This window comes from Malaya genurostris, chromosome 3, assembly GCF_030247185.1.
Source record: "Malaya genurostris strain Urasoe2022 chromosome 3, Malgen_1.1, whole genome shotgun sequence".
Classification (NCBI taxonomy): domain Eukaryota; kingdom Metazoa; phylum Arthropoda; class Insecta; order Diptera; family Culicidae; genus Malaya; species Malaya genurostris.
Window position 1 is genome coordinate 249,293,929 of NC_080572.1, and position 10,417 is coordinate 249,304,345.

Genomic DNA, 10,417 nt, shown 5'->3' on the forward strand with positions numbered 1-10,417 from the left:
TGTTGGCCTCCCGTTGAATGATTGATTGGATTATCATTGGACCAATGATTCAACGTATTGGACCAATGAAGGACCACCGTTGAACGTTTTTTTTTTCTAAGAGGGTTACTCGGTGCTTTCTATCGCCCAGATTTGTACACCGTTTCAGAACGAACATAATTTTTTCTTCCATTTTTGCAATAATTTTTCAAAGAAAACTAGTAAAAGTTTTCCACCAATTTGGCAGCTCTTGTAGAAAGTATTATCCAGCCCGGTGGTAACAATAAGGCGCTCCAGCTAGTGCTATCGTAACCAACATCTCAGTCCTTCGGGGCCTTCAAAGCTAGCAAGTCAGTGAGAGCAAAGTAAACAAAATGAAGTAAAATACAACACTTCATCGATTGTGAAAGTCAGTATTACAATTTGGCACCGCACGTTTCATAACGATATCACATTTATAATCAAACATAAAAAATTAACTTTCACAGCTAAATATCACAGATATTTAGCAACAACGAACTTATATACTTCTTCGTTGTTTTCGTCTTTGCGGAAAATATGATGGTCACAAAAACATGGCAGCCTAGCAGGAACTTGGTATTATCTCCAAACCAACCGCACTTTCTGTGTTTCATTTTTTCAAAATATGTGACTTCAATAAATGCATCTTGGCCACATTTGCTCTAGTTAAATTTACTGTGTATAAAATATTCCTGCACTGATCGTTCATGTGTCAGAATTTTATCGCTTCGCCTTTTGTGGAACCTTACCGCCAACTGTCAATTTGTTGATAAAAATGGGTTCTCTGCTACTTTTCACGAAAAAGCAGAGCAGCGGAATAGATAGGATTTTACTGAAAAGTTTACGAAAATCTTTTGCATACCACCCTGCCACTGGATGTGCACATTCTTGTTTAACGAGTCGAGTAAGTATTGATGGATGTTATGTACCTTGCCTCGTTAAATTGTATTCATCCCCCTTTCACAAAACACTTAAAAGGAAGAAGAGATGGATCTGTTTTGAAACAAACGAGGCCTATCAGAAAAAAAATTATCATTTAAATTTATTTTCTAGGGTGAAACCAGATCTATCTCTTCTTCTGATATTTTGGAAGTACACGTATTCTCTGCATGCTAGCCCATGGTCAACAATTCAAGGTCATAGATTAAAATCCTTACATAACGTTTGTTTGTATATCTATATCCAACAAAAGGGCAAGCATAAATGGGTAGAACCAAAAGAAAGAGATCAGCTCGTTCGAAATACGAAAACATAAAAGAAAACAGAGACCATGTGAAACTATACCAAGCTGTTCACCAACTCGGATGGATTAATCATGCCGAATTGAGAGTATCCGAGTTTCCGCATACGGGAAAAGGATTGTATAGCAAAAAACCAATCAACCCTCAGGATTGTATTATTAGGTTGCCATTTGAAGCACTTATAAATATTTCAAGTATTGAAAATGACGAAGGATTCAAAAAGCAGTTCGACCAAACAATGGTTGCAAATATGTCTCCTGGAGAAATACAGTTTCAATCACTTTTAGCGTACTATTTATGCCATTTACGATTGGATCAGAAGTCGAAATATAAATCCTACATGGATTCCCTTCCTACACAATTTTCAACGCCGTATTTTTGTTCTACGGAAGAATTGAACTACGTTCCTGAAATCGTTCTTAATGTTATGGTCACTCAAAACGAAATTATTAAGAAAAATTTTGCTCTTCTACAAAGTATATCCAACGACAACGCTCCAAGAATAGATTTGGATTTATTCAAATGGGCATACTTTGTTGTAAATACTAGAAGTGTGTATGTAGATCCTAAACATATTGTAACCATACTTCAGAATAAGAAATGCACGTTTCAAGAGAAACTATCCGACGAGCCTAGTATGGCTCTGGCTCCAATTCTTGATTTTTTGAATCATGACAGTACAGCAGAGACTTCTTCGAGACTCATCAGCATATTTGAAGGCATCAATGATAAAGAACCAACAAATTTATACTACGAGCTGATAACCGGGACTGCATTTCGACCATATTCTCAAATATTTATTAGCTATGGAACTCACAATAACACTAAGCTACTAAGTGAATATGGTTTCTTTCTACCAAGCAATCCACACGAATATCTAGAAACTAGTTTGAATGAATTAAGATCGTTTATAAAATATGACCCAGCATTGCGTCCCTTGAAAATTCAACGCGAGAAATTTCGTTTCATAGCAGATCATCATCTTGAGGAACAATTATTTTTTGTACCAGGGGATTTACTAAGTCACAATCTGATAGTTTGTCTCACCGTTCTGTTCGTAGAACAAAATGTACATCGATTGAATACGATTGCTTTTGGAGAAATTCTTTCGTTGAATCCAATAAGGGAAATAGCCATTCGATTAACCGATTATAAAATTGTTGAATTCAATAAATTCGTCTGTGGATTTTCAAATATCACTTCTCTCACAATTTCGGGTAGAACATGTCTGGCGTACGTCAATAAATGCATTGAATTTTTGAATAAAATTAAAGATAATCTTCAGCTTAACTGAAAACTGCTGTTTTTGTTTATTTATTGTAGAATTTATATACAAGACCGAAAACCCACCAACATCAAGATGAAGTCCGTCAGTGTGCCCAAAATAAACGTACTAACAGCATGCGTAATATCGTTCCGGTTGCCCTCTATACGAGCACGAAATCAATTCCAAAGACAACGGCTCTCGGTACCAATGTGCTGGGAGGTATTTTCCAGAAACGGCGAAGGAAAGGTAACGAATAACTAGAACAGTAGATTTTAGACTGTTTTTTCTGTGCATAATCTATTAGTAAATACTGGATGGTTTCACAAATGTTTGTCATCCGTCGGAAATTCGTACAATCGATTCGTATACTCTAGTTTTCATATTTATGACACATGAATTCTGTGAATAACAACACGTTTACTGCACAAACTAAAAGGATGTCCAACTGTAAAATCAACTGTTGAAAATGACAAATTTTTGTTAAACTTTTTCATTACGTTTCAGACTACTGATATGTCGGAAACGTAAAGATATTTGTAGGGATCCCATACTGTGAAACGCATAACACCTACCTTTAACACATGTAGATAAAACCGTTTGCCTTCCAGTTTGTTGTTTGTTGCTTGCTTTTTACCATCTCCAAGATTCATTCGGACTACTCACACTAGTATTCGTTACTCACCAAACTTGAAATTTTCACGATCTTTGCTATTAGTTCCGTTATTGTTTATTAGTCCGATTTCTTGTTAAGCTGACTCCACATTGCGACCACCACTGTCTTGTACTTAGGTCCCCATAGTGGTTATTCTCTTACGCCGCCAGTGTCGGCATTGCATAAATCTGCCGTTAGTTGGTACCGCGGTTCCAGTTCACTTCAAGCCTTCTCTCCGCAAAGTAAACAGCAGCAACAACATCAGGAGCAGAAGACCTTTCAAGTTCCCATTCGCCCTCCGCAAAAACAACCAATTCGACCTTGTTTCCATCTAGGGCATCATCCTGCATCCGGGGAAAACATTGGCAGTTACGAAGGACCGGAAATTACCGCGACTGATATGATAAGAGCGATGGCGACGTACATCTGGCCGAAGGACGACGCACTCGTTAGGAAAAGGTTGGTTATATTTCGAGCCTTCAAAGTATTTAGATAGCCACACTTACAACAACAAATGCGAATTTCAAATCACAAACAATTACATTTCCCATGTTTTTCAGGGTGCTTATTTCATTAGGACTTCTTGGTGGCGCCAAAGTGCTGAATGTGTGTGTTCCTTTCATGTTCAAAATGGGAGTGGATAATTTGAGCTCGCTCAGTATGGATACCGTTCCACAAGCAGCTGCCTCAATGACAATAGCGGTTTTGCTAGGATGTACGGTTTTTCATTGTTACGTCATTTGGTTAGTCCATTCCATTTGCATTAATCTATTTTACAGATGGTATCGCCCGAGCCGGTGCTGCAGGTTTCAATGAACTACGGAATGCGGTCTTTGCAAAGGTCGCTCAACACTCGATCAGGAAAATTGCCACCAACGTGTTCCTTCATCTGCATAATTTAGATCTGCAGTTTCATCTAAGCAAACAAACGGGTGCTCTGTCGAAGGTATTTCGATGCTAGTTCTCAGAAGAGTTGTTAAAGTTTTGCTAACAATGATCGTTATAGACTATTGACCGCGGATCTCGCGGTATCAACTTCGTTCTGACAGCGATGGTGTTCAATGTCGTCCCAACAATATTCGAGCTTGCACTGGTTTCCAGCATTCTTGGGCTGAAATGTGGAATCGCATATGCAGGTCTTTCGATGGGCTGTGTGGGTGTTTACAGTGCCTACACTTTGGCGGTAACTCAATGGCGAACGAAGTTCCGTGTTTTTATGAATCAAGCGGAAAATGAAGCTGGAAATAAGGCAGTAGATTCGCTAATTAATTACGAGACGGTGAAGTATTTCAATAATGAAATGTATGAAGCGCAACGTTATGATGATGTACTGAAAAAATACGAAATGGCCAGTTTGAAAACAAGCACCAGTTTGGCCTTGCTGAACTTTGGGCAGAATGCTATTTTCAGTGTCGCCTTGAGTGCAATCATGGTAATGGCAGCGAATGAAATTGCGAAAGGAAATATGACCGTGGGAGATTTAGTAATGGTAAATGGACTGCTATTCCAATTGTCTATCCCTTTGGGGTTCCTAGGCAGTGTGTACAGAGAGGTCAGACAAGCTTTACTCGATATGAGGACTATGTTCACCCTAATGGGGGTAGAAAGTGCTATTCAATCAAAATATAATGCTCCACCTTTGCGAATTGAACGAGAGACAGCTTCAATAGAGTTTAAGGATGTTTGCTTCAAGTACAAAAACAGTAACCCTATTTTTGATCATTTAAGTTTCACAATATCTGCCGGTAAAAAAGTTGCCATTGTTGGTGGATCGGGATCCGGTAAATCTTCAATGGTACGTCTGTTGTATAGGTTCTTCGAACCAACTTCCGGACAGATTCTGATCAACGGGCAAGACATACGGGAAGTGGATCTGCTCAGTTTGCGGAAGGCAATTGCAATTGTTCCACAAGATTCAGTTCTGTTCCATGACACAATTCGTCACAACATCCACTACGGAGATTTGAGTAAAAGTCGGGAAGACATGGAATCGGCTGCCCGAATGGCCGATTTACATGATTCTATCAACAGCTGGCCAAAACAGTATGATACCCAAGTAGGTGAGCGGGGTCTGAAATTGTCGGGAGGCGAAAAGCAACGTGTAGCAATAGCAAGAGCTATTCTCAAAAATTCCCCTATATTAATTTTTGACGAAGCCACGAGCAGCTTGGATTCTATAACCGAACAAGTAAGTTAAGTACAAGCTCGATATTTTCTACGCATAACATCTATTTATCTATTGTAGAACATCCTGAAAGCATTAGCTCGTGCAACAGAACACAGAACAAGCATTTGCATTGCCCATCGTTTGTCAACAGTTATGGATGCAGATGAAATTTTGGTTCTAGAAAATGGACGCATCGGACAGCGAGGTACTCACGACGAATTATTGCAAAGGCAGGGTTTGTACACCAAACTGTGGGATACACAAAATAGGTTATACAACGTTAGTGATAATGTGAATAAAAAGAAATCATAAAACGAGATAAGTACTTCTCGCAACAGATAAATAGAGTATAAATAGACAAATTTCGTTAAACTAGAAAAATCAATTATATAATGCTGTAAATAAAATGTTTTATAAATTACGTTGTTAAAAATGGTTTTGATTTTTTTCTGCAATTTTATAATTTCATTTTGACAGAATAAGATCAGGTAAGATGCTAATAAGCCCTATCATAACTTCCTGTACTTAATGAAGAACACCTTGTGGTATCTACATGAACGTTCGATTTTATTAGTTCTCCAATATAAACTAAACATTTCATTCAATTCATTTTTTTAGCTCATGACAAACAAATGATTTTATAACAGAACAAAGTCAACATCTACGATCGATCCTTGGAATTCCAAATGATTCGATCCTCGTAGAATTCAATCACTTTGATTGGAATATGCAACCGAGCTTGTTTTGAAGGCACCATCTCTACTTCGTCGATGCCTCTCCATTTAATCAGGAAAAACAAATTCCCATTTTCCATGGTAATGCCCAAGATACTGTCCGCAATGTAGCCCTTGGAAAAGCCATCGTCTTTTGTTGGATCGTTCTTTTTTGAATTTACAGTATCAGTTGTTGTTTTCCTGTTTCCTTTGCCTCGCTTAGCCTTTGTTCCTTCGTTACCTTCATCGTTATTACCGTGTTTATTCTCAACATATTCGACTGTTCCTAGATTCGCATTTTTGTCAGCAGATACATCCGAAGCCTTACGACGCAACGGTATTGTTTTGGATCGCTTGTTTTCTTGCTCATGTTTGAACAGAGTAAGCAGATCTGGACAGTTCAGATTTTCCTCTGGTTCCCATGTATTTTCCGAAGAATTACAGTCTTTCCATTTAATGAAATACTGAATCTTGCCTCGACGAACACGTTTATCTAGAATTTGCTCTACCACATACTCGGCATCTTCACTAGCCGACATTGTGACCTATCGAATTATCGACACATTAATCAAAACAATTAAATAAATATGCAATTTAAACAGCACCTGCTTTCCTTTTTGCGGAAAATTCTTGAAAATATATTCAGAAACAGTTCTCGAAATCTGCACGCGACGCGTGTTGATTTCGACAAAAACCAGAGATGCCAGATAAAAATTTCAAATATCTTCACACAGGTTCCGAAAAACTGTCTACTGCCTTTCATTAGCGGCCCTTACACGAGTCATTAAAAATGTCATTAGTAAAAAAAAATATCATTTTAATGAACGTGTAGTGGTGCACTAATGACGAAATTTCTAACAAATTTGAATTACATCATTTAAATGACATCATTTAAAATGACATTTTTAATGCTCGTGTAAGGGCCGCTAATGATGTAATTCAAATTTGTTAGAAATCTCGTCATTAGTGCACCATTACACGTTCATTAAAATGATATTATTTTTTATTAATGACATTTTTAATGACTCGTGTAAGGGCCGCTATTAGTTAGTCATCATTTAAAATGACATTTTTAATGCTCGTGTAAGGGCCGCTTTTCTCTATGAAGTATGAAACACAAAACTGGCTTGGCGAGCAAAAAGAAAACCAGCGCGACCAACTGAAAAATTAGTAACTTCTGGTGAAAGTCCGCGAAAAACTCGATTTTCAAAAGTCTACTGAAAAGTCTGCAACAAAAAATGTCTGCAGCGTTTTATAAAAAATCTGCGGACCAGAAATCTTTGACTAAGTACGATTCAGACGGTCCGTCACCGTCAAAATAAGTTGCATGCGGCCTTTTGTCACGACGCCATCTTGATGAGATCAAAATCAGCTGATTGAAACGTAAACATACAATCAGTAATGCAATTGCTTTACGGTTTACCTCGATTAGTGCACGAAAATTAGTGAACTTTGGGTCGACTCTCTCACAATAACTTGTCGGTTTAATTAAAATACAGCAGACAGTGTTTTGGGACATCAAGTGCAGGTAATTTTTACAATTTGAGAATCGCGATGAGTATCAAAACATCGCAGTGTTTGGGGCTCAAAACGCGAGGGGCTCAAGGTAATCGGTGCACTTTCAAATGGCTGGTGCTCACATACCGGTGTCAGATGGCTGGTTGCATGCATTCTTATGGAGACATTCATACATAACGTCACCGTCTCGGAACGTCTTGATGGACGGACGAGTGAACGTCCGGTGAAGAAAGTATTATGTACGATTCAGACGGTCCGTCAACCTCCGTCACTGTCATGATTAGATGGGATTAGTAGTGTTTACCATCCTAGATATTCACTTTTGGTAAATTTTTATTCTCTTTTCATTACTACAATAAAATTAGGATAAAGATTTTACTACATTTAAAAACAGCACTATTTTTTATATATTTTATTTCGTTCATATTCGAAATCATAATTCGAAATACGTGAAATGCAGATTACTCTATATTTGTGCCGATCCTGCGATAAAGCCCTCATGTCCCAGTAAGCAATCTAACAAGCACTTACCTGTGTTTTTGCGCTTCATTACAACTTTTAATGGAAAAAATAAAACCCAAGGGGCTAAAAATTAAGAACCAATTCAAAATGGTTCTAACAGTCTTGTATGGCAAAAATCTGGCAGAAACAGAACCGTTAATAACCGCTAGGTGAAATTCTCTGCCGGAAAAGGTTGTTGCATTGTTGCCAGACTCTTGCCGGAATTCTGCCAACATTCCGGCAAAATCTTCTGGTAGACGCTGCCAGGCATATGCAAGCGGAATACACTACGATAAGACATAAAAACGATAACTTATTTTAAAGGTCAAATAATAAGCACAAAACCCACTCGAGAAATATAATATAAAACAGTAACCACAAACGAAGTACGTACGAGTGTGATTTGTTTTATCCTTCAATAACTGTTAACAGCACAATGACGGATGTTCTGGATATTTACAACCACGAGGAATTCGAAGTTGATGAAGATGGTGATCAGGGAATTGCTCGACTAAAGGAGAAAGCACGCAAACGCAAAGGACGCGGTTTTGGAAACGAAAGCATCCCTCGCGAAGCAATCGACTATGAGAGATTACAAGATGACGAAGAGGAAGCAGAACCCGGCCCACAACGTTCCGTCGAAGGCTGGATCCTATTCGTTACCTCGATTCACGAAGAAGCTCAGGAGGATGATATACAGGAAAAATTTTGCGAATTTGGGGATATCAAAAATATTCATTTGAATCTGGATCGTCGAACCGGTTTCCTCAAGGGTTACGCACTAGTGGAATATGAGACGTATAAACAGGCGCTGGCAGCAAAGGAAGCGCTTAATGGATCTGAAATTCTTACGCAAACAATCGCAGTTGATTGGTGCTTTGTCAAAGGTCCGAAGAAACTGAAGAAATCTGGGGAACGTAGAAGACGATAGGCCAACGCTATTTGAATAATTTATTCATTTCGTAAAAACATGTATTAAATAAAGACGTATAATTGAAAAATGAACACTCAATCAGTAGATGCGATTAATTTTAGATTCTTCAAAGATGTGCATGACTTTTGGGGTTTTACTTCGGTGGGAGCTTTGGGGTCAGTATCGGAAAACGATTTCTTTGATTTCTCGCCGGAAGTATCACCACTCGGTGATTCAGGGTTGGGTTGTCCGACAATTTCGTTCATGAACTCAATTGACTCTTTTTCATGAGCTGCTTTCGATCCAGTTGCCGTGGAAGCGGAGCATGATCTTCCGATATATCTGAAGAAGAAATATACAAAAATTTCAGAATAATAGCTTATTTCAACTCAAAATAAGTAATATGAATACATCACCAAAGACTGCATTCAAGCGAATTCTGGTGTGCTCAAGACATTTTTCAACAATAGTATAGGTTTTTTTTGTTTATAATTTGATGCTTTTTTTAATAATGACTTACATGCCCAGTATATAAGGTCATATTTCTCCATGCCAAAAATGCAGGACAAATTTTTAGTCACATTGTATAAACTTGATCATAAATCATATTGTGCGAGGACGAATCTGATCTGAGGTCAATTGTGCTTGGTAAATGTGCATGGCTTTGACGAAGCGGAAAAACTCGGTTAAAAAATATTTTTATCGATGGCAAGAAAGGGTGACGCAGTATTTTTAACTCCGATCGACGGTGTCTGAAGTTTCATTTCTGATTTCAGTGAATTATTTTATTTTATGAGGTTTCAGGTTGGTCGGGTTTGTTTTCATTATCCATAATCGCATATTGGTCCTATATGAAGATCGGCATAGTCATCGTTGTGGTCATAGTCATCGTTGATTTTGCGGATAATCAATGCCTAAAATCGGGCATGATTTTTCCAGCGGTGATATTTGATAATGTTATATTTTCGCTACACTGCTCGCAATGTTTGGAAATTTGGAAGGGTTATGGCGAACCCTTCTGGTTCGAGAGATGTACACCCCGATTCTGAATTTCGTTCGAATCGGATTATTCCGAGCGAATGCGAAATTTTGAATTCTGTATCTCAATCGAGTTCGAGTGGTCCATACAAAAGCGTCACTCGATCGAATTACAGAACATTTTCATTCAATCGAAGTAATCCGTTTCGAGCGAAATACAGAATAGGGGTGGCAATCTTCTATGTGACGTAACCGACAAATCCCAGTTTTTTTTTATATTTTTGAAATTTTAATGCCCTTCTCGGGATGAAAGAATCGATTTTGAAAAACTTATTCGTTTGAAATCTACTATTAGGTTATTTGATAAGCTCATAATATTAATGGCCGAGGATAGAATATTACAAATGTTTCAATGAAACTATTTCAATGGCAAGAGAAAGGCATTATCACACCACTAGGTGGATAAA

The 10,417-nt window shown here is 38.1% G+C and overlaps 3 protein-coding genes across 4 annotated transcripts; 2 read left to right on the forward strand and 1 right to left on the reverse strand.

Moving 5' to 3' along the window:
- The first annotated feature begins 741 nt into the window (after positions 1-741).
- Positions 742-5,760, forward strand: LOC131436232 (iron-sulfur clusters transporter ABCB7, mitochondrial). Of its 2 annotated transcripts, none has more exons than XM_058604852.1 (7): positions 742-904; positions 2,565-2,754; positions 3,298-3,619; positions 3,721-3,875; positions 3,940-4,106; positions 4,167-5,348; positions 5,406-5,760. In XM_058604852.1, exons 1-7 carry the CDS (start codon positions 776-778, stop codon positions 5,637-5,639), a joined length of 2,379 nt encoding a protein of 792 aa, XP_058460835.1. In that variant the 5' UTR covers positions 742-775; the 3' UTR covers positions 5,640-5,760. The 2 variants fall into 2 exon arrangements, with proteins under 2 accessions (XP_058460835.1, XP_058460836.1); XM_058604853.1 differs by having other exon boundaries at positions 743-904; positions 3,496-3,619.
- Positions 5,761-5,873: 113 nt separating this feature from the next.
- On the reverse strand, positions 5,874-6,752 carry LOC131437030 (chromobox protein homolog 1-like). The gene is made up of 2 exons (XM_058606072.1): positions 6,646-6,752; positions 5,874-6,585 (listed from the first exon to the last, which is right to left on the reverse strand). The coding sequence occupies exon 2, from the start codon at positions 6,577-6,579 to the stop codon at positions 5,989-5,991; it is 591 nt and encodes a 196-aa protein (XP_058462055.1). The 5' UTR covers positions 6,580-6,585; positions 6,646-6,752; the 3' UTR covers positions 5,874-5,988.
- Positions 6,753-8,371: 1,619 nt separating this feature from the next.
- LOC131438862 (RNA-binding protein 8A) lies at positions 8,372-9,071 on the forward strand. The gene has a single exon (XM_058609205.1). The coding sequence runs from the start codon at positions 8,496-8,498 to the stop codon at positions 8,988-8,990; it is 495 nt and encodes a 164-aa protein (XP_058465188.1). The 5' UTR covers positions 8,372-8,495; the 3' UTR covers positions 8,991-9,071.
- The last annotated feature ends 1,346 nt before the right edge of the window (positions 9,072-10,417 follow it).

Bases quoted from the DNA above. Each gene is read 5' to 3' on its own strand.
- LOC131437030 (XM_058606072.1), bottom strand. From the start codon at position 6,579: ATGTCGGCTAGTGAAGATGCCGAGTATGTGGTAGAGCAAATTCTAGAT.
- LOC131436232 (XM_058604852.1), top strand. From the start codon at position 776: ATGGGTTCTCTGCTACTTTTCACGAAAAAGCAGAGCAGCGGAATAGAT. The intron at 3,620-3,720 runs GTTGGTTATATT...CATGTTTTTCAG, and splicing joins GACGCACTCGTTAGGAAAAG to GGTGCTTATTTCATTAGGAC. The intron at 3,876-3,939 runs GTACGGTTTTTC...TCTATTTTACAG, and splicing joins AATAGCGGTTTTGCTAGGAT to ATGGTATCGCCCGAGCCGGT.
- LOC131438862 (XM_058609205.1), top strand. From the start codon at position 8,496: ATGACGGATGTTCTGGATATTTACAACCACGAGGAATTCGAAGTTGAT.